Source organism: Elephas maximus, chromosome 3, assembly GCF_024166365.1.
Source record: "Elephas maximus indicus isolate mEleMax1 chromosome 3, mEleMax1 primary haplotype, whole genome shotgun sequence".
NCBI lineage: Eukaryota > Metazoa > Chordata > Mammalia > Proboscidea > Elephantidae > Elephas > Elephas maximus.
Window position 1 is genome coordinate 69,478,518 of NC_064821.1, and position 27,825 is coordinate 69,506,342.

Consider the following 27,825-nt stretch of genomic DNA (forward strand, 5'->3'; position numbering starts at 1 on the left):
GTTTGAGGATTAGATGGCAGTAATACATCAATGGATCTTAGCTGAAAACAGAGAATACCAGAAAGATGTTTATCTGTGTTTTATTGGCTATGCAAAGGCATTCGACTATGTGGACCATAACAAATTAGGGATAACATTGCAAAGAATGGGAATTCCAGGACACTTAATTGTGCTCATGTACATAGACCTGTACATAGACCAAGAGGTCATTGTTCGAACAGAAAAAGGGGATACTGCATGGTTTAAAGTTAGGAAACGTGTGTGTCAGTGTTGTATCTTTTCACCCTAATTACTCAGTCTGTATATTGAGCAAATAATCCGAGAAGCTGGGCTATGTGAAGAAGAATGCAGCATCAGGATTGGAGGAAGACTTATTAACAACCTGTGTTGTTGTGCAAGCAAGATGACACAACTTTTCCTGCTGAAAGTGAAGAGGACTTTAAGCACTTACTGATGAAGATCAAAGACCACAGCCTTCAGTATGGGTTACACCTCAACGTAAAGAAAACAAAAATCCTCACAACTGGAGCAATAAGCAACATCATGATAGATGGAGAAAATATTGAAGTTCTCAAGGATTTCATTTTACTTGGATCCACAATCAATGCCCATGGAAGCAGCAGTCAAGAAATCAAATGACGTATTGTTGTTGTTGTTAGCTGCCATTGAGTTGGTTCTGCCACTGAGTTGGTTCCAACTCATAAAGACACTATGCACAACAGAACGAAACACTGCCCGGTCCTGCGCCATCCTCAAAATCATTGTTATGCTTGAGCTCATTGTTGCAGCCACTTTGTCAATCCACCTCGTTGAGAGTCTTCCTCTTTTCCACTGACCTGTACTCTGCCTAGCATGATGTCCTTCCCCAGGGACTCATCCCTCCTGACAGCATGTCCAAAGTATGTAAGATGCAGTCTCGTCATCCTTGCTTCTAAGGAGCATTCTGGCTGTACTTCCTCCAAGACAGACTTGTTCGTTCTTTTGGCAGTCCATGGTATATTCAATATTCTTCGCCAACACCACAATTCAAAGGTGTCAACTCTTCTTTGGTCTTCCTTATTCATTGTCCAGCTTTCACACACATGTGATGCGATTGAAAATACCATGACTTGGGTCAGGCGCACCTTAGTCTTCAAGGTGACATCTTTGCTCTTCAACATTTTGAAGAGGTTCTTTTTTTTTTTTCTTTGCAGCAGATTTACCCAATGCGATGCATCTTTTGATTTGACTGGTGCTTCCATGGCTGTTGGTTGTGGATCCAAGTAAAATGAAATCCTTGGCAACTTCCGTTTATCATGATGTTGCTCACTGGAGATTGGTCCAGTTGTGAGGAATTTTGTTTTCTTTATGTTGAGGTGCAATCCATACTGAAGGCTGTGGTCTTTGATCTTCATTAGTAAGTGCTTCAAGTCCTCTTCACTTTCAGCAAACAAGGTTGTGTCATCTGCATATCACAGGTTGTTAATGAGTCTTCCTCCAATCCTGATGCCCCGCTCTTCTTCATAAAGTCCAGCTTCTCGTATTATTTGTTCAGCATACAGATTAAATAGGTATGGTGAAAGAATACAACCCTGACACACACCTTTCCTGACTTTAAACCAATGAGTATCCCCTTGTTCTGTCCGAACAACTGCCTCTTGATCTACGTAAAGGTTCCTCTTGAGCACAATTAAGTGTTCTGGAATTCCCATTCTTTGCAATGTTACCTGTAGTTTGTTATGATCCACACAGTCAAATGCCTTTGCATAGTCAATAAAACACAGGTAAAAATCCCTCTGGTATTCTCTGCTTTTAGCCAGGATCCATCTGACACGAGCAATGATGTCCCTGGTTCCACGTCCTCTTCTGAAACTGGCCTGAATTTCTGGCAGTTCCCTGTCGATATACTGCTGCAGCCGTTTTTGAATGATCTTCAGCAAAATTTTGCTTGCATGTGATATTAATGATATTGTTCTATAATTTCCACGTTCAGTTGGATCACCTTTCTTGGGAATAGGCATAAATATGGATCTCTTCCAGTTAGCTGGCCAGGAAGCTGTCTTCCATATTTCTTGGCATAGACGAGTGAGCACCTCCTGCACTGCATCTGTTTGTTGAAACATCTCAATTTATATTCCATCAATTCCTGGAGCCTTGTTTTTCACCAATGCCTCCAGAGCAGCTTGGACTTCTTCCTTCATTACCATCGGTGTCTGATCATATGCCACCTCTTGAAATGGTTGAATATCGACTAATTCTTTTTGGTATAATGACTCTGTGTATTCCTTCCATCTCCTTTTGATGCTTCCTGCATCGTTTAATATTTTCCCCATGGAATCCTTCACTAATGCAACTCGAGGCTTGAATTTTTTCTTCAGTTCTTTCAGCTTGAGAAATGCTGAGCGTGTTCTTTCCTTTTGGTTTTCCATCTCCAGCTCTTTGCACATGTCATTATAATACTTTACTTTGTCTTCTTGAGAGGCCCTTTGAAATCTTCTGTTCAGTTCTTTTACTTCATCAATTCTTCCTTTTGCTTTAGCTGCTTGAAGCTCAAGAGCAAGTTTCAGAGTCTCCTCTGACATCCATCTGGGTCTTGTCTTTCTTGCCTGTCTTTTCAATGACCTCTTGCTTTCTTCGGTATGATGTCCTTGATGTCATTCCACAACTCGTCTGGTCTTTGGTCAGTAGTGTTCAGTGCGTCAAATCTATTCTTCAGATGGTCTCTAAATTCAGGTGGGATATACTCAAGGTCATATTTTGGCTCTCATGGACTTGCCCTGATTTTCTTCAGTTTCAGCTTGAACTTGCATATGAGCAATTGATGGTCTGTTCCACAGTTGGCCCCTGGCCTTGCTCTGACTGATGATATTGAGGTTTTCCATTGTTTCTTTCCACAGGTGTAGTCAGTTTGATTTCTGTGTGTTCCATCTGGCGAGGTCCATGTGTATAGTCGCCGTTTATGTTGGTGAAAGAAGGTATTTGCAATGAAGAAGTCGTTGGTCTTGAAAAATTCTATCATTCGAACCCCGGCATTCTTTTTATCACCAAGGCCATATTTTCCAACTACTGATCCTTCTTCTTTGTTTCCAACTTTTGCATTCCAATTGCCAGTAATTATCAATGCATCTTGATTGTGTGTTCAATCAATTTCAGACTGCAGCAGCCGATAAAAATCTTCTATTTCTTCATCTTTGGCCCTAGTGGTTGGTGTGTAAATTTGAATAATAACTGGCTTTCCTTGTAACCGTATGGATATTTTCCTATCACTGACAGTGTTGTACTTCAGGATAAATCTTGAAACATTCTTTTTGATGATGAATGCAACATGATTCCTCTTCGAGTTGTCATTCCCAGCATAGTAGCCTATAGGATTGTCCAATTCAAAATGGCCAATACCAGTCCATTTGAGCTCACTAATGCCTAGGATATCGATATTTATGCGTTCCATTTCATTTTGGATGATTTCCAATTTTCCTAGATTCGTACTTTGTACATTCCAGGTTCCGATTATTAGTGGATGTTTGCAGCTGTTTCTTCTCATTTTGAGTCGTGCCACACCAGCAAATGAAAGTCCCAAAAGCTTTACTCCATCCACGTCATTAAGGTCAACTCTATTTTGAGGAGGCAGCTCTTCCCCAGTCATCTTTTGAGTGCCTTCCAACCTGGGGGGCTTATCTTCCAACACTATATCAGACAATGTTCCACTGCTATTCATAAGGTTTTCACTGGCTAATGCTTTTCAGAAGTAGACTGCCGGGTCCTTCTTCCTAGTCTGTCTTAGTCTGGAAGCTCAGCTGAAACCTGTCCTCCACGGTTGACCCTGCTGGTATCTGAATACCGGTGGCATAGCTTCCAGCATCACAGTAACAGGCGAGCCCCCACAGTACGACAAACTGACAGACACATGGGGTAATGATGTATTGCATTTGGTAAATCTGCTGCAAAATACCTCTTTACAACTATGCATATGAAACTAAATGGGCACACCAGCCCAAAAACAAAGACAAGATATAAATAAGTAAATTAACAAATTGATATAAATAAGGGACAGGAAAATTGGATGAATGGAAACGGGGAGCCCAAGGTTAAGAAGGGGAGAGTGCTGACACATTGTGGAGTTGGCAACCAATGTCGTAAAACAATTTGTGTGTTAACTGTTTAGTGAGAAAATAATTCTCTGTGTAAACTTTCACCTAAAGCACAATAGAAAAAGAACATTGTATAAGGAAAGTAACCATGAAAAAAAAAAAAAAGACCTCTTTAAATTGTCAAAAAGCAAAGATGTCACTTTGAGAGGGACAAGGTGTGCCTGACCCAAGCCATGGTATTTTCAATTGCCTTGTATGTGTGCAAAAGCTGGACAATGAATAAGGAAGACCAAAGAAGAATTGACGCCTTTGAATTGTGGTGTTGCCGAAGAATATTGCATATACCACGGAATTCCAAAAGAATGAACAAATCTGTCTTGGAAGAAATACAGCCAGGATCCTCCTTAGAAGTAAGGATGGCGAGACTTTTTTTCATGTACTTGGGACATGTTATTAGGACCAGTCCTGGGAGAAGGACATCATGCTTGGTAAAGTGGAGGGTAAGCGAAAAAGAGGAAGCCGCTCAATGAGGTGGCTTGACACAGTGGCTGCAACAACCAGCTGAAACATAGCAATGATTGTGAGGATGGCACAGGACCAGGCAGTGTTCCATTCTGTTGTACATAGGGTTGCTATGAATGGGAACTGACTCAATGACACCTAGCAACAAAAACAGTGTATCAGTTACTCAGTTGAGGATGCCACAGGTCCGGGCAACATTTGGTTCTGTTATATATGGGGTCTCTATGAGTTGGAGCCAATGGCACCTAACAACAATGATGTATCAATATTAATTTCCTGATTTTGATGGTTTCCTACATAACCTCAACACAGGGGTATTGACAGTCAAGTTATTCTCAAATGGTTCAGGAAAAATTCTTTGTATTGTACATAACTTTTAAATTTAAGGGTGTTTCAAAAAATTTTAAGTTACAGTGAAACCTGTGAGAGCCAAAACTTGATGGCACTGCCTTGTTTTCCGAGTCCCTCCAGTTTTCTGCCTTTGCCAGGGTGCAGACTTACACTCTATTAGTGGAAAATATTTGAGTTTTCCTTCTCTGACAGGTTTCCACCTCATAGGTTTCCAACTTTCACAGGTTTTACTGTATTAAACTTTAAAAATGCAAGAAGCATCAGCCAATCTTCAAAGATAAATATTACTTTCAGCTCACAAAGAAAGCCATAGCTTTAAAGATCTCTTCTTACCACCTGCCATTAATATAGTAATCGACTCGACGGCAATGGGTTATGGGTTAAAGCATGCTTATTTATAGAAGTATTTATATAGTACAGTTTAAAATTAAAATCTGTTTTTAAATTGATTGACCCACTAATGTCCCTTCTCTTTCTTTGATAATAATATAGGGTTGGAGAAAGGAGAAATTTTATCACGATTGCTTCATTTACTATTTCGAAAGTTGTTTTCCAACTCAAGTGATCCAAATTGTTTTCTCTTTGTTTTATGAGCTGTATTTAGAGACCACTGGACTATCAGAAAACTAAGATTGCAGTAAAAATAAACATGTGTAATTTACAAAGCAGTTTTACAACTATTATCTCATTTGATCCTAGTAGTCATATACATTCCTTCAGCAAAGACAAGGACAAAAAAAGATGTCTATCCTAGTCTCTGGAAGAAGTCCTGGTGGCAAAGCTTAAAGTTAAGAGCTCAGGCTGCTAACCAAAAAGGTCAGCAGTTCGAATCCACCAGCTGCTCCTTGGAAACTGTACAGGGCAGTTCTACTCTGTCCTATAGGGTCACTGTGAGTTGGAATCTAGTTAACAGCAAAGGGATTTTTTTTAGTCTCTGGAAGTATGTATTATTATGATTCTTACTTGATAGCTAAGAGACTGAAAATCACCACTTTTCAAGTACAGGAACCAGGATTCCAGCCTGAGTAATGTGATTTGAGTCCTGATTTAAACCAGCTGCCTCAAACTAGGAGTTGTAAACTGCTGGTGACCATGTGATCCCTCAGAGTCACAGTTTCTTCATCGCAAAATGAAAGAAGGTGTTGGACTCTATAATCTTCAATCTCTATTCCAGCTTCGAAATCCTAAAATTCATCCCATCAATAATACTAACAACCACAAAAAGCATAACTGGGAGTAACCTTAACTAGAATAGTGTATATGAAATAAACAAGAACAATAAAACTTTGCTGAGATGTTTTTAATGATTGAATTTACAGACTTCCATATAGGTTAATTTTCCCATTTCCTTTTTTTTTTTCAATCTTCAATTTTAAGTCCATTAATGAATAAAATTAAGGTGTGACGCTTTAGAGATTGTGGAAGAAGTTTATTGAGAGAGGTTGAATCATTAACAAATCTTCAGCTTCTCTCGCGGGTTTTTTTTTTTTTTTGTCCCAAGAAACCTTTGTTCTTTTTAATGAGGGTAAAGACAGATGGGCTTGGAAGTGATTTTTCATTGTTAAATGAAGAGGCACTGCTGCTTCATATAGTTTGAGGCATCCTATGAGAAACAGACATTCACATGGTTTTTCTTTGGGGATGTGGCTGTGTTATCGTTACTGTGAAGTTCTATTTGTTGGTCTGAATTGTGCCGCACTAGGAGTGATATCTTCATCTTGAAAGCTCAGCATAACAGCTCATGAGCACTTTTCAAAAGAGGGGAAACTTGTAAAGAAGAAGGAAAGATCATCACAGTGAATGTTTAGACAGAGAGACTGATTGTTTTCAAACAAATCTAATTCATTACGAGCCTGGTAATAAAGACATCTTAGTAACAGAGAAAGCAGTCTCATTATACGCGTACTTCTATTAACCAAATTGTTTTGTTTAGATCAGTGAGCAGGACACCATCTGTTACCAGAAATTTTCTTTTCATCCAGCCTGCCCCCATTAAATGACCCTAGTTAAGTAACTTCAGCTTCCCCCTGTTTAATTTCCATAATAACTCAATTCAGGGTTATGGAGAGAAAAAGGCAGCTAAGAGGATATTGTAAATTACACCATGCTCTCAGAGGATTTAATTTGGTTACCCCCTTGGCAAGAAAAATTAGTAGGAGGAGTTTATGTATGTTGGAGAAGAAGGCTGAGAAGAGGGAGGGGCAGAACTGATGGTTGAAGAAGAAGGTAGCTTTAAGGAAATTGTTTAATAGGTCTTTGTAAAAATATGAGCTTTTTTTTCCAGATAGTTTTTTGGTGACTTTTTGTTTCCCCAAGATCTCATTTTCTAAGATATATTTCAGTTATTTAGATGCAGGTAATGAGTGATAAGACTATGAAATATATCTTATATATATATTGGTATGAGCATATCTAGGTGTTTTTATAAAGTACAATGAATATACAAATGTTATTACCATGAATGTTAACATGACACTGAGAGTTACTGTTTTTATTCTCTCAAAGGTCCATGACTCCAGCTCAGGCTGACCTGGAATTTCTTGAGAATGCCAAAAAGTTGTCTATGTATGGAGTTGACCTTCATAAAGCAAAGGTAATGATAGCTTTGGCCTTTGTTAATATGTATGTATCAGACCTGTGTCCTATAATACTTCTTATCGACTTCACCTGGAGTATTTAAAAATGTTCAAAAGAGATAGTAGTTCTACATTTAGATTTTTTAAGTGTATCAATTGAATCTGGCCCCTTAGCAATTCCACCATCAGAGTGAAGTTTTATATCCAAGCCATTGTAAGAATCAAAAGATATAGCCCCTAAAGGAAAAGAAATTATATTTTCCTAAAGTGCTAGGATCTCTGGACACAGTTAACATTTGAAAATGTCAGGTGACAGCAAGGCATGTCTCACAGCTATCATCACCTACGTCAAAATCACCTGAGGTGTTTATTAAATATACAGATTCTTGAGTTTCTCTCCAGATTTACCGTACTACTTTGGAGGAGAAGAGACTTTAGGGTGTCTAGATTTAATGACCCTTCCAGATGATTCTTATTCATGCTGAATTTGAGAACCACTGGCCTTAGTGTAGTAGTTCTCAATGTGTGGTTTCTGAACCAGCAGCATTTTAATCACCTAAGCAGTTTGAAGGAGCTCTGGTGACACAGTGGTTAAGTGCTCGGCCACTAACGGAAAAGTCGGTGGTACGAACCCACCAGCTGCCCCACTGGAAAAAGATGCAGCAGTCTGCCTCTGTAAAGATTTACAGCCCTGTAGGGCAGTTGTACTCCTAAATAGTCGAAATTGACTCAACGGCAGTGAGTTTGGTTTTTACGGTTAGGTGGTTCGAACCCACCCAGCGACTCTGCCTAGGAAAGACCTGGAGATCTGCTTTAGTAAACAGTACAGCCAGGAAAAATCCTATGAGACAGTTCTACTCTGTCACGTGGGGTCACTGTGAGTCAGAAATCTATTTGATGGCACTCAACAACAACAATGCAACAATAAGAAACTTGTTAGAAATACACATTTTCAGGCCCACCACCCCAGACTTACTGAATCAGAAATTGGGGTCGGGGCCCAACAACCTGTGTTTTAATAAACTCCCCAAATGGTTTTTATGCACACAGAATGAACCATAGTGACTCATTTGAGAACCAAAGGGTTAGGAAGTTGGGAACGAGCTTTAATCCTAGTTCTGCCTAATATAAACTAGCAGTATGAATATTTAAGGCAAGGTGTTTGACGTCTCTTATCTTCAGCTACTAAAATAGCTGGCGAGGTTGAGGGATTATGAGAAACAGGGTTCAAGGGATGATGTGAGACATATTCAGAGATACTTAACTAGGATGCATGATGAGAGGACTTAAAACCATGCACAATGAGAAACGATCAAAGGAGTAGGGATACTTAGTCCTGAGAGGAGAAAGTTTAGGGAAAACATAATAACTGTCTTCATGTATTTAAAGGATTGGTGTGTGCAATAGAGATATTGCTGTAGCTCTAATATATAAAACTAGAGCCAGTAAAATGGGGAATACTACTGGGCACCTCAATTTGACATATTGTCCAGTTGGGCCACCTCAGTCGGTAGTGAGCTCCCTGTCTCTGGAGGTTTTCCAGGATAAGCTGAATAATCACTTGGTAGTAGCATTTGGAAAAGGAAATTCAGTCATATCTTGGGTGATTGGATTAAAATGACCTTTAGGGCTTATCCTGGCCCTGAATATGTGATGTCTAAAGTCTCTTCCTTATTTAAATTCTATTAATTCTAGTAAAATTTCATTGAATTTTCGTGTTTTTTCTTGAAACGTTGCTCCAGATTGTTTTGGGCTGGGTGCTGTAACTTCTATGAATCTGTAAAGTAGATGATGGGAAGATCAGTACATCAGACCAAGTGCATTTCCAGAATTGAAATTGTTAGGTTTTGCTACTCAGTTGCTGCTGGAGGCTGGTGTCGATTCCACAGTTATCAAGAATGGATGAAGGAATCAGGCAGCACGATCCTTTCCCAAATGTTGTAAAGCAAATTATTTCTCTAAAACATATCATTAAGAGAGATATAGTTGTACTCATGGGCTTTAAAAACTTAAGAGGGCATCCTTTGGGAAATCCTCAGTTACGTACTCATCGAATTGTAACTGTATATCTGTATATCATTTCTATTTCACCACTGTGCTTGTACATAACACATGTAGGCACTAAGTTTCTCTATACCTGTTTTGGGGAAAGACTTATAAGGTCAAGAAACATTTAACTCTGGGTTTTGATTCCTTAGCTAAATAAATGCTTAGTTGTACAGATTAACTCAGGTGAAATTTATTTTCCTTGAATTACAGACATAGATGTATTTTTTTAAGTTCCGTAATAAAAGAGGAATGTAAACATGGTTCTGTTTTACCTTATTGTTCCCTCTTGGCTTGGGGGATAATGTCAATAATTTAACATACCTAACCTCAATTATTTGAAGTCATCAAGGATTTCATTTTACTTGGATCCACAATCAACACCCATGGAAGCAGCAGTCAAGAAATCAAAAGACTCATTGCATTGGGCAAGTCTGCTGCAAAAGACCTCTTTAAGATGTTCAAAAGCAAAGCTGTCACTTTGAGGGATAAGGTGTGCCTGACCCAAGCCATGGTATTTTCAGTCACCTCATAGGCATGCGAAAGCTGGACAATGAATAAGGAAGACCGAAGAAGAATTGACACCTTCCATTTATGGTGTTGGTGAAGAATATTGAATATACCATGGGCTACCAGAAGAACAAACAAATCTGTCCTGGAAGAAGTACAGCCAGAATGCTCCTTAGAAGCGAGGATGACGAGACTTCGTCTCACATACTTTGGACATGTTATCAGGAGGGACCAGTCCCTGGAGAAGGACATCATGCTTGCTAAAGTGAAGGGTCAGTGAAAAGACCCTCAAAAAGATGGATAGACACAGTGGTTTCAATAGTGGGCTTAAGCATAACAACGATAATAAGGATGGCGCAGGACCAGGCAGCGTTTTGTTCTGTTGTCCATAGGGTCACTATGAGTCAGAACTGACTTGACGGCACCTAACAACAACAACATCAATTATTATAAGAATCTGAGACTTTGTCATACTGAGTTTATGCAGGAATAGAGTCAATTCCTATACTTAAACCAGAGGTCAAGTTGACTCTGACTCATGATGACCCCATATGTGTCAGAGTAGAACTGTGCTCCATAGGGTTTTCAATGGCTGATTTATTGGAAGACCTTTTTTCTGAGGCACTTCTGGGTAGACCCAAACTGACAACCTTTCAGTTAGCCGCCAAGAATGTTAACTGTTTCACCATCCAGGGATTCTAACTCCTATACTTACCTACAATGATTTCTGAAGAGAAGACGACTTTACCATTTAAAAAAAAAAAAAAAAAACAGAATTATTATTGTATGTGTATATTTGGTGGTATGCATAGCCCTAAGCCCTGGCCTGCAGGAACTCATGAGCTAAGACACATGCGGTCTGTTGCCTTAAACACATGTACATAGGATATGCAGCTACCACTGCAGAATGGCATGATTAGATGATAAATAAGTAGGCAGTGAAGTATATTTTATCCTACACTCAGTGACTATGCAGGAATTATTTGCTGATTATGATAGCAATAGGTTGCAGTAAATGTATTTTAAAATTGAAAGACCAAAGTAAGAATATGAATGCTTATCCTGGAATTTTATGTGCAGACAGACAAGGTAAAAATGAATTAGTGTCTCTTTTTTAATTATTAAGAAAAGCCTTTTTGGTGGATGCAGAAGCTTAGCTTTATGAGATCCCTTTTCTTCCAAGGAGACTTGAAGCTCAGTCTGTTCTCCAACTTTGCTATTCAGTTGTAGAGGGAGTGTTGTGAAGGTAGGTGAGGTGTAAGTCCATTGACATTTCACAGAGGCTTTAGGGTGGTGGAGGCGGCAATATTGCTCCTTATATCAGTTGATTCCTTCAGTGAGTAAGATGTGTGCATGTACATGATTCATGAACAAAAGAAAAGCAGATATTCCCTCAGAGTCACTAATAGTGAATGAAATAACTGACTTGTCTATCAGATGGAATACATAGGAATCAAATCGACTACATCTGTGGAAAGAGACAATGAAGAAGCTCAATATCTGTCATAATAAGGCCAGGGGGTGACTAAGGAACAGACCATCAATTGGTCATATGCAAGTTCAAATTGAAGCTGAAGAAAATTAAAATAAGGCAACGAGAGCCAAAGTATGACCTTGAGTATACCCCTCCTGAATTTAGAGACCATCTCAAGAATAGATTTGACACATTGAACACTAATATCCAAAGACCAGGCAAGTTGTGGGATGACATCAAGGATATCATACATGAAGAAAGCAAAAGATCATTAAAAAGACAGGAAAGAAAGAAAAGACCAAAATGGATATCAGAAGAAACTATCAAACTTGCTCTTGAATGTAGAGTAGCTAAAGCGAATGGAAGAAATAATGATGTAAAAGAGCTGAACAGAAGATTTCAAAGGGCAGCTGGAGAAGACAAAGTAAAGTATTACAGTGAAATGTGCAAATGAGGAGAACACACTTGGCATTTCTCAAGCTGAAAGAACTAAAAAAAATTCAAGAGTCGAGTTGCAATATTGAAGGATTCGATGAGCAAAACATTGAATGACACAGGAAGCATCAAGACAAGATGGAAGGAATACACAGTCACTGTACCAAAAAGAATTGGTCAATGCTCAACCATTTTCAGGAGGTAGCATATGAACAAGAACTGAGGGTACTGAAGGAAGAAGTCCAGGCTGCACTGAAGGCATTGGTGAAAAACAAGACTGCAGGAATACCAATTGAGATGTTTCAACAAATGGATGCAACACTGGAAAATGCTCACTCATCTATGCCAAGAAATTTGGAAGACAGCTCCCTGGTCAACCAACTGGAAGATATCGGTATTTGTGCCCATTCCAAAGAAAAGTGATCCAACAGAATGCAGAATTATCAAACAATGTCGTTAATATCACATGCGAGTAAAATTTTGCTGAAGATAATTAAAAAACAGTTGTAGCAGAACATTGATAGGAAACTGCCAGAAATTCAAGCTGGATTCAGAAGAGAATGTAGAACAAGAAATATTATTGCTGATATCAGATGGATCCTGGCTGAAAGAGAATACCAGAAAGATGTTTACCTGTGTTTTATGACTATGCAAAGGCATTCTACTGTGAGAATCATTACAAATTATATATAACATTAAAAAGAATGAGAATTCCAGAACACTTAATTGGAACCTGTACATAGACCAAGAGGCAGTCATTCAAACAGAAAAGGGCATACCTTGTTTTAAATCAGGAAAGGTGTGTGTCAGGATTATATCCTTTCACCCTACTTATTCAGTCTGTATGCTGAGCAAATAGTCTGAGAAGCTGGACTATATGAAGAATGTGGCATGAAGATTGAAAGAAGACTCATTAGCAACCTGTGATATGCAGATGATACAACCTTGCTTGCTGAAAGTGAAGAGGACTTGAAGCACTTAAGTGACGTAGATCAAAGACTATATAACCTTCAGTATGGATTACACCTCAACATAAGGAAAACAGAAATCCTCACAACTGGACCAACAAGCAACATCATGATAGATAAAGAAAAGATTGAAGTTGTCAAGGATTTCATTTTACTTGGATCCACAATCAACGCACACAGAGGCAGCAGTCAAGAAATCAAATGACGTATTGCATTGGGCTTATCTGCTGCAAAAGACCCCTTTTTAAAGTGTTAAAAAGTAAAGATATCACTTTGAGGGCTAAGGTGTACCTGACCCAGGCCATGGTGTTTTCAGTCGCCTCATATACGTGGAACGCTGGACAATGAACAAGGAAAACTGAAGGAGAATTGCCTTTGAATTATGGTGTTGGCAAAGAATATTGAATATACCATGGACTGCCAGGAGAATGAATACGTCTGTCTTGGGAGAAGTACAGCCAGAATGCTCCTTAGAAGTGAGGATGGTGAGACTTCATCTCACATACTTTGGCCATGTTATCAGGAGGGACCAGTCCCTGGAGAAGGATATCATGCTTGGTAAAGTAGAGGAGGGTCAACGAAAAAGAGGAAGACCCTCAACAAGATGGAGAGACACAGTGGCTACAACAATGGGCTCAAACAGCAACGATTGTGAGGATGGTACAGGACCGGGCAGTGTTTCATTCTGTTGTACATAGGATTGCTATGAGTTGGAAACAACTTGACAGCACCTAACAACAGCAATGGTTGAAAATTTAAGTCTAATGTATGTTATTACTAAAATACCTTGAAATTCCTTGATTTATCCACCTACATGAGTAAAGATTGATTTAAATCAGAAACAAAGAATTTGTTGATATTGTCATAATAAATTATGAACAATAATTTGGACAGGTAACAAACAAACTCATTGTAAATATTTTCCAAGTGTGTTCTCCATAACAGTATCTCGGGTGATAACAGAGATGATCAAATTACAGTTTTCGCCCTCAGGGACTGGACTGTAATTTTTTCCTGATTATAAAGGATATGCATGCACACATGTATCTGGGTATTATTCATTCCTATTTTTTTTATCTATATATGCCTAGAAAATGGGATAATCCTGGAAATCTTTCTGCTGTTATTAAACCAAAACCAAACCTGTTGCCATCAAGTCGATTCCGACTCATAGGGACCCTATAGGACAGAGTAGAACGGCCCCATAGGGTTTCCAAGGAGCGCCTGGTGTATTTGAACTGCTGACCTTTTTAGTTGGCAGCGAGTGCTTAAGACTGTGGAAGAGGGGTAAAATTTTTCTTTATATTTTACATATTTTGTATTTTTTTGAATTTTCTACATGTATTAGTATTTTTATTTTAAATGAAAAAATACATTTATATCATAATTTAAAAGTATAGAAAACTAAAATGCAAAATTTCTCATGATCATACCAGCTAAAGAATACTATTGTTAATATTTTGGTGTATTAATCTTACTTCTGTGTATTTTTTATATCAAGATCAAATTGTATGTGTAATTTTATCCTTTATTTCACTTACCATTACAGCATAATTATTTTTCCATGTTTCCAAAATTCTATGTAACTATATTAATGATCATATCGTATTTTGCTATATGAGTGGAGAATAATTTTTTTTTATTATTTAGATATTTAGATTATATCTAGTTTTCTACTCTTAACATAACACAGTATTTTCATGTATAAAGCTTTGTCTGTAATTTCAGTTATTTCCTTGGAATAGATTATACAAATAGAATTACTGAGTCAGATTAGGACATTTTTAAGAAGTTTGTGATAGGTAATAACATTGATTTTTTAAAAATATCGTGTAATAACAAAATTATTACATAGACTGAATATTCCTATGGATTGTGATTGTTTGGTTAAACTTTATTTTTTGATGTATGCCTTATAACTTTTTGGTTGTTGATATCTTCAGATTATCTAATAATAGACACCAATATGTTAAGCACTTTGCTGAAGATTGAAATGCTAATGTTTTTCTCTTTTAGGATTTAGAGGGAGTGGATATCATCCTGGGTGTTTGCTCTAGTGGCCTTCTGGTTTACAAAGATAAGCTGAGAATTAACCGATTTCCCTGGCCCAAAGTGCTGAAGATTTCATACAAACGTAGCAGTTTTTTCATCAAGATTCGGCCTGGAGAGGTACAGAATCCTTGTTTCTTCCTCCTGAATCTAGCACAGACCAGGCCTAAAACATCTCTTCGTTTCCTGTTTTCCTTGTTACGTCACTTAAGAGATTTCTATAGCCAGCTATTTAAAGGCTGATAATTCTGTTTTCTAAATTAATCAGTCCTGGGATGCTTCTCCTCCTTACTGCTGGTCTTCTAGATATTTCTCTTCCTGTAAGTAAACATACTGTGGCCAAAAGTGAAACTGGGATTGATAAATTTGCTTCTTATTTACTCCAGGTAAAAACTTGGTAGAAAAATATTTTCAAATTGACCAGCATGAGATTTTAAAATTACTTGTAGGGTTAAATTACTCATGTTTTTATATCATTAACCCCTTACCTCGTATAATTACGATTTATTTGTACGCACAGTGCTTAATAGTTACTGGGAATGTGTTCTAGGGCCAAGTTCTCATTTTTACGAGTTGAATTTCAACTTTATGCCAGATAACTCAGTTATTAGTCTGTGGTCAAGTTTTAGGATGTACTGATGCTGGCCAAATTTAACTTGTATATTTTAAAAGGCTGTTATGAAAATGCTGTCATGGTATAGTGGAATCAAACTTTTTTTTAAAACTTCTAAGTCCTGCTCTGCTGCTTACTAGCAGAAGATTCTGGACAAATCTAAGGTTCAGCTTCTTTATCTTTCAAGTGGGATATTTCCTCCCTTACAGTTGATTTGAGGATGAAATGAGATGGCATCCATGAAAGCTATAAACAGGAAAGCCCCCATACGCATGTAGGGTGGCTTTTGTGTGTATGTATCACCATCTGCTGGTGAAAAATGGCTCATGATTTGAGCATGGAAAATACTGGATGTGTACCCTTAAAATTTTGGGGTAATGATGATCATTGTAATGATATCATTATATCACTATAATTATTTAACTGTGCCTAGCACAGAGTGATCAGTGTCTTCTCTCAAGGAGTTTCAAATCCAAGAGTCATTCAGTTAACAAATATCGAGGACTTCCCTTGTGCCACTGGGCAGTATTCTAGGTGATAAGAATATAGCAGTTAAAGAGTCCCATCCTTCAACAATCTTACATTTTAATGTGGAAAGGCAGTAAATAAACATATACATACAAACATTAATAAATAAGAAAATGGGACAGTCCTTGATTTTTATAAATGTAAACTATATAACATATACTAAAAATTCAAAGTTTTTATTTAAGAAAGTAGTCAGGAACAACAGTAGGATTTTGAGAGGTGGTGACTACAGTTGTTTAGGAGATGATTTAGAGGTAGCATGGTGCAGTGGAAACAGTGAATTCCTGGTCCTGCCTAATAGCTGTGAGACTGAGCAGATAACTTCCCAGGCCTCAGGTTTTTCACCTGTAAAAATATAGATGATAGTGTTATCATAGTGTTATTAACAATAGTAGGCCCTCAATAAACGTCAGTCTCTGTCCTGTAAAGTATGTCTAAGGCAGAGATAAAGAGGCAAGAGACCACCAGGACAGTGATTTTAGGAGCCCCGGCCAGATGCAGTTTGGTTTAGTCAAATAGATATCTAGATAAAGTGGTGATCAATCAAAGGAAAAAAAGATAAAATATTTAATAATTAAAAAACTGTGTTTGAGGCAAAATCTTTAGTTCCTATTATTAACTCCTGCTGTATAGCAATATTGATTGCTTGGACAAATCATGTGCTGATGATTGAGTAGCCTGGCATCCCAAATGCGGACAGTGACTAAGGAAGAGCAATGTCTGGACAATCAAAAGGTGACTTTAATTATGACTCAGAAAAATGTCCAGTGTGTGTATGTGTGTGTGTTCTGAATAAAAATAAGATGTATTCCTTGGCTTTTTGCTCTGGAAAAAGCCACTCTTAATGAGTGAATTCCTTTTAATAAGTAGGAAAACATTTCAAATGATATTTTATAGATATTAAATGATACAGAAAGCACTGGCAACATTCTCTTTATTCACAGTGGCCTCTTCTGTAGCACCATATTCCTCTGGTATTGTATCATGTAGTCAGTACTGTTCACATGAGGGGACTGGAATAATACTTCGTATTTCATGTTTGTGTTTTTATAGCAAGAACAGTACGAAAGTACCATTGGATTTAAACTTCCCAGTTACCGAGCAGCTAAGAAATTATGGAAAGTCTGTGTAGAGCATCACACATTTTTCAGGTATTATTCTCACTTAAGTATTTTTTCAAGGTTAAATTACTTATGCTTGTTTCTTTTTTAAGCCTCCTACTGAAATTCTCTTCTTCCTGTGGCTGGCACTCTTTTATTTAGCTCAGGTGAGATCATCTTAAGATAGAATGAATCCAGTTCTCCCCCTTTGAGTTGAAGTGCATGCCTAATCATTCCCAAGGCATTTTTCTGCATGCAGTAGAAAAAGGGAAGAAGTAAGGAATAGGACCGTGTGTTTACTAGGGCCTCCGAGATTGCCCTGACTAACTGGAGCTAAAATCAGTCTAATGGGGGAGGCACCCTGACTTACCTCCACATATACCTGTGGGCCCCTTATACTGGAAGGTTAAAGGTGTGAAGCTGGTTGTTATCTTGGCTCTAATCAACCCCAAAAAGAGAGCACAAAGAACCATCTTTGAAGTCTAGTTGTACCAGATTCTTAGAAGTCAGAGGAAAGTTTTATTTGCTCTGTTTTTCAGGAGGGCACATTATGAACCCATTGTGTCATTTAGCAAGCATTTTCTGTTCGCTTACTCTTTGTGCAGGCACTCATTATGTTAGGTGTTGGGAGTATACCACAAGATAGTCCTAGTCCCTGTCCTTATGGAACATGCAATCTAAAATTTAGACAAGTAATTACTTGTGTTGAAAGGAGGGCCATATAGTTATCATCAGCTTGCCTTTAAAACAGTTTTTTTTTATTATGAAAAATTGCAAACATATCAAAAGTAAAGAGAATAGAATAATGAACTCCTCTTGTACCTATCACCCATTTTCAGTAATTGTCACCCCAAGGCCAACCTTGTTTCATCTATATCCCCAGTCATTCCTGCCACCAAATTATTTTGAACAAAATCCCAGACCTGATATCGTTCTGTTCATAAATAAACTTGACTCTTAATGAGTGACTTTCAAAAGAGACAACCTTGATATCTTTTCCTTCCATTTGTATTTCTATATTGTACTTAGCGCTGTAACACTATGGACAGGTAGAAAAGTCAGGGAAAATATTTCAGTTGTACATTATACCTGATTAAAGAATCTCAATTATTATCATTAAAATGTTTCTTTATGCTTCCATCATTCTCTTCCTCAAAATCAAACAAGAAAAATTTCAAAAAAGAACAAGGAAGAGTGGGAAAAAGTTATTTTGAATGTTTACTATCTATGGTATAGATTTCTGTTGCAGCCAGTGTATTTACCTGTAAATAGTATATTTAAATTCATTGCACCAAAATAAGAGGATATATTAAAATGTGATGCTCCATTACATAAAAGAAAGTAAATATTTACTACATTAAAATTAATTCTCCTAAAGGGGAAAAAATACTCCCTTTTTATAATATTTGGTGTAGCAATTTATGTATTTATTCAACAAACATTTATTGGGTCTCAAATTCATGCCAGGCACTATGCCAGTAATGAAAACACAAAGATGAATAAGTCATGGTCTTTATTTTTTACCTTTAGAGAAGTCACAGCCTCACAAGGGAAACCGGCATATAAATAGATTGTTTCAGTTCAGTATAGTAAAAGCTATGACAAAAGAGTGCACAGGGTACATACAGCATAGAAAGAAGGCAGGGTTCCTAGCTGAGTTATGATAGCACACTAAATAACCTGTTAAATAGGCTACTAGGATTAACTGAGTGCATTTGACCAAATTATTATTCTAGTAGAGCTCTGGTCTTAGACTCTGTTACTGTCCAACCTCTTAACAGCTCCATAACCTTAAACGAGTAACTTTTCTTTTCTGAAATTCAGTTTCTTGTAGCTATAAAATGAAGAGAATATTACAGGAATGTGGTAAACATATCACAAAATAAAAGCATTTTGAAAACCATAAGACCCTATCTGTAGAGATAGTTTTTATAGAGATATAAGATGATATTAATATAGGCTCCCAAGTAAATTATATTGGTTGATTTAAAAAATGACATAGAACTAAAATAATGATTGCTTGATTGGAAGTTTGTTTTAGTAACTATAAGAATACTATGAGAATTAACAAAACTTTTTTTTATTATTGATTTTATTTCTAATATCACATTATGGCCTCAGAATAATGAGAAAGCATATATAATATATGATTATTACATTTTATTTCCAGACTGACATCTACAGACACCGTTCCCAAAACTAAATTTCTTGCACTGGGATCCAAATTTCGATACAGTGGCCGGACTCAGGCTCAGACCAGGCAAGCTAGTGCTCTGATTGACAGACCTGCCCCACACTTTGAGCGTACAGCTAGCAAACGGGCATCCCGGAGCCTTGATGGAGGTTTGTATTGAACATTAAAAATTTCTTGTCTCTTGGGATTGGACTGGACGATGGGATAGAAAAAGATGCTGGTGAAGAATGAGCTTCTTGGATCAAGTAGGTACTTGAGACTATGTTGGCATCTCCTATCTGGAGGGGAGATGAGAGGGCAGAGGGGGTCAGAAGCTGGCAGAATGGACACGAAAAGAGAGAGTGGAGGGAAGAAGTGGGCTGTCTCATTAGGGGGAGAGCAATTAGGAGTATATAGCAAGGTGTGTATAAATTTTTGTGTGAGAGACTGACTTGATTTGTAAACTTTCGCTTAAACTACAATAAAAATTAAAAAAAAAATTCTTATCTCTTGAGGGAAAGACAAAGAAGTACAGTTATCTATCAAGAACCAGATTAAAGAATCTGAGTGGTAAAACTCAATGGGATCCTACTAATTGTCTAATTCAGTGGAGTCATCTTAAGAAATGGAGAACTGAGGTTCAAAGAGAATGGTAACTAGATCAAGGCTCCACAGCTAGGTTGTGGCAGATCAAACACCTTTATTAATTAGAATTCAGAATGTCTACCACAGAGTCAAAACCTAACACAGCTTGCTGAGCTAAAACCCTCTTGAGCATTTTTAAATAGTTGCTTATCTAATTGTTGTTGTTAGGTGCCATGGTGTTAGTTCTGACTCATAGTGACCCCATGTGCAACAGAACGAAACACTGCCTGGTCCTGCATCATCCTTACATTCCTTGTTATCATTGAGTCCATTGTTCCAGCCACTGTGCCTATCCATCTCACTGAAATTCTTCCGTTTTTTTGCTGACCCTATACCAAGCATGATGTCCTTCTCCAGGGACTGGTCCCTCCAAAGTATGAGACGATATCTCGCCATCCTTGCCCCAAAGTAGCATTCTGGCTGTACTTTCCCCAGGATAGATGTGTTCGTTCTTCTGGTAGTCCACAGTACATTCAATATTCTTTGCCAACACCATAACTGAAAGGTTTCAATTCTTTGGTCTTCCTTATTCATTGTCCAGCTTTCACATGCATATGAGGTGATTGAAAACACCATGGCTTCTGTCAGGCACACCTTATTCCTCAAAGTGACGTCTTTGCTTTTTAGCATCTTAAGGAGGTCTTTTGCAGCATATTTGCCCAATGCAATATGTCATTTAATTTCTTGACTGCTGCTTCTATGGCGTTGATTGTGGATCCAAGTAAAATGAAATCCTTGACAACTTCAATCTTTTCTCCACCTATCATGATGTTGCTTATTGGTCCAGTTGTGAGGATTTCTGTTTTCTTTATGTTGAGGTGTAATCCATATTGAAGGCTGTAGTCTTTGATCTTCATCAATAAGTGCTTCAAGTCCTCTTCATTTTCAGCAAGCAAGGTTGTATCATCTGCATATCACAGGTTGTTAATGAGTCTTCCTCCAATCCTGATGCCACATTCTTCTTCATACAATCCAGATTCTTGGATTATTTGCTCAGCATACAGATTGAATAAGTATGGTGAAAGAATACAACCCCAACACGTACCTTCTCTGATTTTAAACCATGCAGTATCTCCTTGTTCTGTTCAAATGACTGCCTCTTGGTCTATGAACAGGTTCCTCATGAGTACAATTAAGTGTTCTGGAATTCCCATTCTTCGCCATGTTTTGTTCTGATCCACACAATCCAATGCCTTTGCATAGTCAATAAAACACAGGTAAACACCTTTCTGGTAGTCTCTGGTGTCAGCCAAGATCCATCTGACATCAACAGTGAGGTTCTTCATTCCACATCCTCTTTTGAATCTGGCTTGAATTTCTGGCAGTTCCCTGTTGATGTACTGCTGCAATCATTTTTTGACTTATCTTTGGCAAAATTTTACTTGCATGTGATATTAATGATATTGTTTGATAATTTCCATGTTTGGTTAGATGATCACCTTTCTTTGGAATGAGCACAAATACAGATATCTTCCAGTAGGTTGGCCAGGTAGCTGTCTTCCAGATTTCTTGACGTAGACAAGTGAACGCTTCCAGCGTTGCATCATTTGTTGAAACATCTCAATTAGAATTCCATCAATTCCTGAAGCCTTGTTTTTCGCCACTGCCTTCAGTGTAGCTTAGACTTCTGCCTTCACTAGCATCGGTTCTTGATCATATGCTACCTCTAGAAATGGTAGAACATTGACCAATTCTTTGTGGGTCAGTGACTATGTATTCCTTTCATTTTCTTTTGATGCTTCAATTTTTTCCCCATAATAGAATCCTTCAAAATTGGAACTCGAGACTTGTGTTTCTTCTTATCTAATGGGAAAGAGGAAAAGGGCCTGCCTCAACTGCCATCAGTAAAAACCAGTTGCTGTAGAGTTGGTTCTGACTATGGTGCAGTTACTTTTGTGTGTGGCCTTTCTAGCTGTGGTCTTGTGACCATGGCTGTGCAAATAAGATAATTGTGGCCCACCAAGGGAATTGGTCAGTTTTGCCTTAAAAGAGAGCCAATTCCAAAGCAGAAAGGAGAGCCCACTGCCACCAAAAAAGGAGAACCCCACAGCAGAGATTTGCAGGATGGTGCAGTGGGCTTCCCGGTGCAGGAAGTGAGAAAGCTGAGTGTCTTTGGGCAGAGACTGATGGTCAGGGAGAAGTCTATGCCTGACCCACAAATTTGGGACTTGCCAGCCTCCACAACCGTGTGAGCCATTTCCTTTATATGGTTTGTGAGTTCCATGAGACGTTGCAGTGAATTAGGGAACTCGAAGACAGGAGGGAGAGTACTGAGGCAAGAGGGAGTAGTTGATTTTAGAGACAATGGAGTGATACAGCAGCTAGGAAAAGTTAGACATTTGGGACATCTTTAACCTCTGCCTTATAGGAACCAGCTTCTTACTGACCCTTATGAAAGAAATTATTTGTTTACTGACTCATGGCGACCCAAGTGTGTCAGAGTAGAACTGTGCTACATAGGGTAAGTGGAAGATTGGAATTCGGGTTGGTTTTATTTCAAAACTCAAATATTTATTAATTTACTACTTTGTTCAACAGTTTTTTTATACTTCTTATGTGCCAAGGATCATGAAAATGGCACAGGACCGGGCAGCGTTTTGTTCTGTTATACATAAGGTCACCATGAGTCAGAGCCTACTGTCAACAGCAACTAACAACAACATGTGCCAAGCATTGTTCTGATCAGTGAAGATGCAGCTGTGAACATACAAACGTAGTCTCTGCTGTCATGGGGCTTATATTCTATGGGTGGAAACAGATAGTGATAAATGCTGTGAAGAAAATAAAACAGGGTACCAGGACAGAGAGTGTTTGGGGAACTTTTTCATATTAGGTGATCCAGTCTAAATTTATAAGGTTCCTCTGAGGAACTTCATTTGAGCTGAGTCCTGAATTATGAGAAGGAGCCAGCCATCCCAAAATCTGGCAGAAGAACATTCCAGGAGGGGGAGAAGCAAGTACAAAGACCTTGAGGTAGAAATGAACTTGGCATGTGCCTAGATCAGTGCCGTCCCTTTGAACTTTCTGTGCTGATGGAAATCTTCTATTCTGTGCTGTTCAGTTCAGTAGCCAGGAGTCAAATGTGGCCAGTGAAATGTGATTATGTAACTGAGAAACTTAATTTTAATAGCCATAAGCAGCTATAGCTCCCACATTGGACAGCACAGGTTGAGACATATTGGACAGCACAGTGAATGAATAGGAGAGGAGTACAGACTGAGAGGTCAGAGAAGTGGCAGGGACCAGATTATGTAGCACCTTGTAGGTTGAAGGAAGGAGTTTGGATTTTATTTTAATTGCAGTGAGAAGCAGTTGGACAGAGTGATAATGACAAGTTGGCAATGGAGACAGTAAAAAGTGGTCAGGAATACATTTTGGAGGTAGCACTGACAGAATTGCTGGTAAATCCAGTGTTGGAGATGGTAAGGAAAAGAAAATCAAGCTTTACTCCTAGGCTTCATCATTCAGTGGGATGGGAAAGTCTGAGAGAGGAGTAGGGTTAGGGATATGGAAAATCAGACTTTTGTTTTGGACATGCTATGTTTGATTTATGATTACTCAATTCTCATGTCTTTACCATATTTCTGTAACACCATCAGGCACCTCCTTCCTTATACAGTAAATCACCTATTTCTGGTTTACCTTAAATATTGGGAGCTATTATTTTTATCCTATTATTCAAGTGAGAATACCTGGTGAGTATTAATAAGTTTAAGTGATTTGTTCAGTATCTCACAGATAGTAAGTTGTAAAGCTGGGATAAAAACCTAGGTCTGTCTGATGGCATAACCCATGTTTTTGCCACTAAATGAAGTTTCGTAGGTAAATAAATACTATGCCCGATGTACCTATTCTTTATGATAGCACAAATGACCAAGGATTCAAATATTAATGGGCTTTGGTACCTTGAAGAAGTTAGAAAGCTTATAGAAATCGTGTCTTGACTGTCTTCATTTTTCTAGCAGTAAAAACCTCATAGTTCAATTAAAGACTTTTTAAAAATCTTGATTTCTCTCAATTAACTAATACTGGATAGTTATGAATAAGTTCCTAGGGGCAAAAATCTCCAAAAATTTGCCCTCAAAGTGCTATAGTAATGCTTCAGATTCCAAAACAAAATCATGTAAGGCAATTCTAAAGGAAGAGCTGTTGTAGCTTTGGTGATTTTTATCACTGGTATCACAGAGTTTTTGGCGGTTGGAAAAAATATTTTGAAATTACTTATCCTAAAAAAAAAAAAATAGAAGTGGAACCTGAAACCTAGATTGTCCAAAATTACATAATGTCTTAGTACAACCTTGGAACAGAATCCATATTTTTTGGTGTCCAGATCAATCTTTTTTTTCTCCCTTGATATATTCCATAATGCCTCCTTCTTTATATTTTGACAATGTTTTTTGATGTATGATCTTAACTGGTCTTAGCAATTACCACAGTACTTACTATATTATAATCACTCAATGAATAAATGTTGAAAACAAATTATTACTTTTTCCATTTAGAGGCATTGAATGTAAACTGAATTTTATGTTCTAGACTTTCTTTGTAATATTGTAAATGCCTTAGAATTTCCTAGTATAACTTTTGTCTCTTGGCTTGGGGGAAAAGTTCCCCACCCCCCAGATCTTCACTCAAACCCTGATGACTAATAAAGTTGAATATGTTTTCATAGTTTATAGGCCATGTGCGTATCATTTCTGAAGTGCCTGTTCAGATCTTTTGCTCATATTTATATTGGGTTGTCTGTCTTTCTTACTAGTTTGTAGAATCATATTCTGGATATGAATATTTTGTCAGATATATGTACTGCAAATGCATCCTCCCACTATGTGACTTGCTTTTTCACTCTTAATGGTGTCTTTTGATGAACAGAAGTTCTGTAGTTTAATGTAACTCAATTTATCAGTTTTTTTCTTCTCTATCATGAGCAGTTTTTGAGTCCCGTTTTAGAAATCTTTGCCTACTATGATTACTCATGAAGATATAGTCCAGTGTTTTCTTCTAAAACCTTTATTGTTTGCCTTTCATATTTAGATTTATAATGTATCTGAAATTTATTTTTACATGTGAAATGAGGTAGAGGTCAAAATTCATTTGTATTTCATTTGGATATTCAGTTGACTTAGCACTATTTATTGAAAATATTATTCTTTCCCCCACTGCATTCCAATGTCACCTTTGTTATAAATCAAGTGACCAGATATTTGGGAGTTTATTCCTGGTCTCTCTAATCTGTTTCATTGGGCTCATTGTCCTTGTGCCAAAACCACACTATCTTAATTGCTCTACGTTTATGATAAGTCTTTATCTGATATTGTAAGTTCTCCAAGTCTCTTCTTCTTTAAGATTGTCCTGGCTATTCTTGGCCTTTGGCATTTCCTTATATATTTTAGAATCAGATTGTTAATTTTTACCCAAAAAAGACTTAGGATTTTGACTGGGATTGAGTTGACTCTATAGAGAAGTTTGAAAAAAACTGATATCATTACAACATTGAATCTCCCAATCCTTGGACATAGTAAATCTCTCCTTTTATTTGTGTTTTCTTTAATTTCTCTCAATAAAGAGAAAATAGAAAACTTGCCCATCTTTTATTAGATTTACTGTTAGGTATTTGATGTCTTTTATTTATATTTACATTTATTTATATTTTAAATGGTACCTTTTATTTTGTTTTTTATTTGCTTCTTTTGTTATGTAGAAATACAATTGATTTTTCTGGTGCAACCTTGCATTTAGTGATCTTACTAAACTTCCTTGTTAATTTTAGTGGTTTACCTGTGGATTATTTTGGATATATAACCACATCAACCAAAAGTAATGATAGTTGTATTTATTTGTTCCCAACTCAAACTTTTAATTTCTTTTTGTTGCTGGCTAGCATATCCAATGTAATGTTGAATAGAAGCGGTGATAATTGGGACACTTGTCTTATTCCCAGTCTCAAGGAGAAAGCTTCAGTATGTTATCATTAAGTATGATGTTTGCTGTATATTTTGTGTAGCTACCCTTTCTCACTTTGAGCAGTATGTAATATCACTTGAAGGCTAATGTGTGCCTGACCCAAGCCATGGTATTTTCATTCACCTCCTATGCATGTGAAAGCTGGACAATGAATAAGGAAGGCCAAGGAAGAACAGATGCCCTTGAATTATGGTGTTGGTGAAGAATATTGAATATACCACGGACTGCTAAACAGGTCTGTCTTGGAAGAAGTACAGCCAGAATGCTCCTTAGAAGCAAGGATGGTGAGACTTTATCTTACATACTTTGGACAAGCTATCATGAGAAACAAGTTCCTAGGGAAGGACACCGTGCTTGGTAAAGTCAGGGGTCTGCGAAAGAGAAGAAGACCCTCAACAAGATGGATTGACACAGTGGCTGCAACAATGGGCTCAAACAGAGTAACGATTGTGAGAATGGCACAAGACTGGGCAGTGTTTCATTCTGCAGTACATGGGGTCACTATGAGTCGGAATCTATTCAACGTCACCTAACAACAATAACCCTTTATTAGATAAGGAACTTTTCTTTTATTCCTAGTTTGCTAAAAGTTTTTCTTATGAGTGAATGTTGACTTTTATCAAATGCTTTGTACTTCATCCATTGATATGATAATTTTATTTTTCTCCTTTTTTTATATGATATGGTGTACTATAGTGATTTACTTCAATTATTAAACCAATTTTGCATTCTTGGAGTAAACCCAATTTGGTCATCATGTTTTTCTTTTTATATTATTTTAGGATTTTAGCAACTATTTTCATAAGAGAGATGGGCCTATAATTTTCCTTTCTTATAATGTTATGATCAGGTTTTGGTATCAAGTTTATACTTACCTCATAAAATAAGTTGAGAAGGAATCCCCCTTTTCTATTCTCTGGGAAAGTTTGTGTAAGATTGCTGTTTTGTTTTGTACTTTAGATGAAGGTTTACAGAACAAACTAGTTTCTCATCACACATTGTTCTATGACTTTTACCAAGCATGTTACCCTTCTCCAGGGACTGATCCCTCCTGATAATATATCCAAAGTATGTGAGATGTAGTCTCGTCATCCTTACTTCTGGCTGCACTTCTTCCAAGACTCATTTGTTCATTCTCTTGGCAGTCCATGGTATATTCAATATTCTTTGTCAGCATCATAATTGAAAGGCATCAATTCTTCCTTGGTCTTCCTTATTGTCCAGCTTTCACGTGCATATGAGGTGATTGACTTGGATCAGACTCCTCTTAGTCTTAAAGTGTTAAAAATCTTTGCTTTTTAACCCTTTAAAGAGGTCATTTCAGCAGATTTGCCCAATGCAGTGCACTTTTTGATTTCTTGACTGCTGCTTCCATGGATGTTGATTGTGGATCCAAGTAAAATGAAATCTTTGACAGCTATGGGAGATACCGAATTCTTAAAGTGTCCTCTGTGTGCGCAACCAAAACCTTGTTATAGCTAGCAAATGAATTAAAAAAACTGAAGAGCCCAAAACATCTTAAAAAGTAATCACTTCCCAGTGAATGTACTAAAAATTCTACACTTTATATAGGTCACTTGTATGTGAATTGTAACTCAGTGAAGCTGTTTAAAAAAGAACCAACATAGCCACTACCATGATTCTCTGTTGTGATCTGTAGTTTACATTCTCCTTATTGAGAAAAGGAAAGAAATATTGCCTCTCTCCTGGGCTTCTAGGTGATATCTTTCATTTGAATTGCATATCTGTAGGTGCATAATTAATTTTTGCCCAACAAACTCATGAAATAATACCCAGAATAAGA

General features: G+C 37.5%; 1 protein-coding gene across 16 annotated transcripts in view; it reads left to right on the forward strand.

Annotated features, from left to right (window-relative positions):
* Positions 1-27,825, forward strand: part of EPB41 (erythrocyte membrane protein band 4.1) — a 223,031-nt gene that overhangs the window by 142,115 nt on the left and 53,091 nt on the right. For all 16 annotated transcript variants that reach the window (XM_049878508.1, XM_049878504.1, XM_049878503.1 and 13 more), the window contains 4 exons: positions 7,446-7,533; positions 14,966-15,118; positions 17,193-17,290; positions 19,410-19,582. In XM_049878508.1, the coding sequence (XP_049734465.1) occupies positions 7,446-7,533; positions 14,966-15,118; positions 17,193-17,290; positions 19,410-19,582 (512 nt within the window). The remainder of the gene's footprint in view (positions 1-7,445; positions 7,534-14,965; positions 15,119-17,192; positions 17,291-19,409; positions 19,583-27,825) is intronic.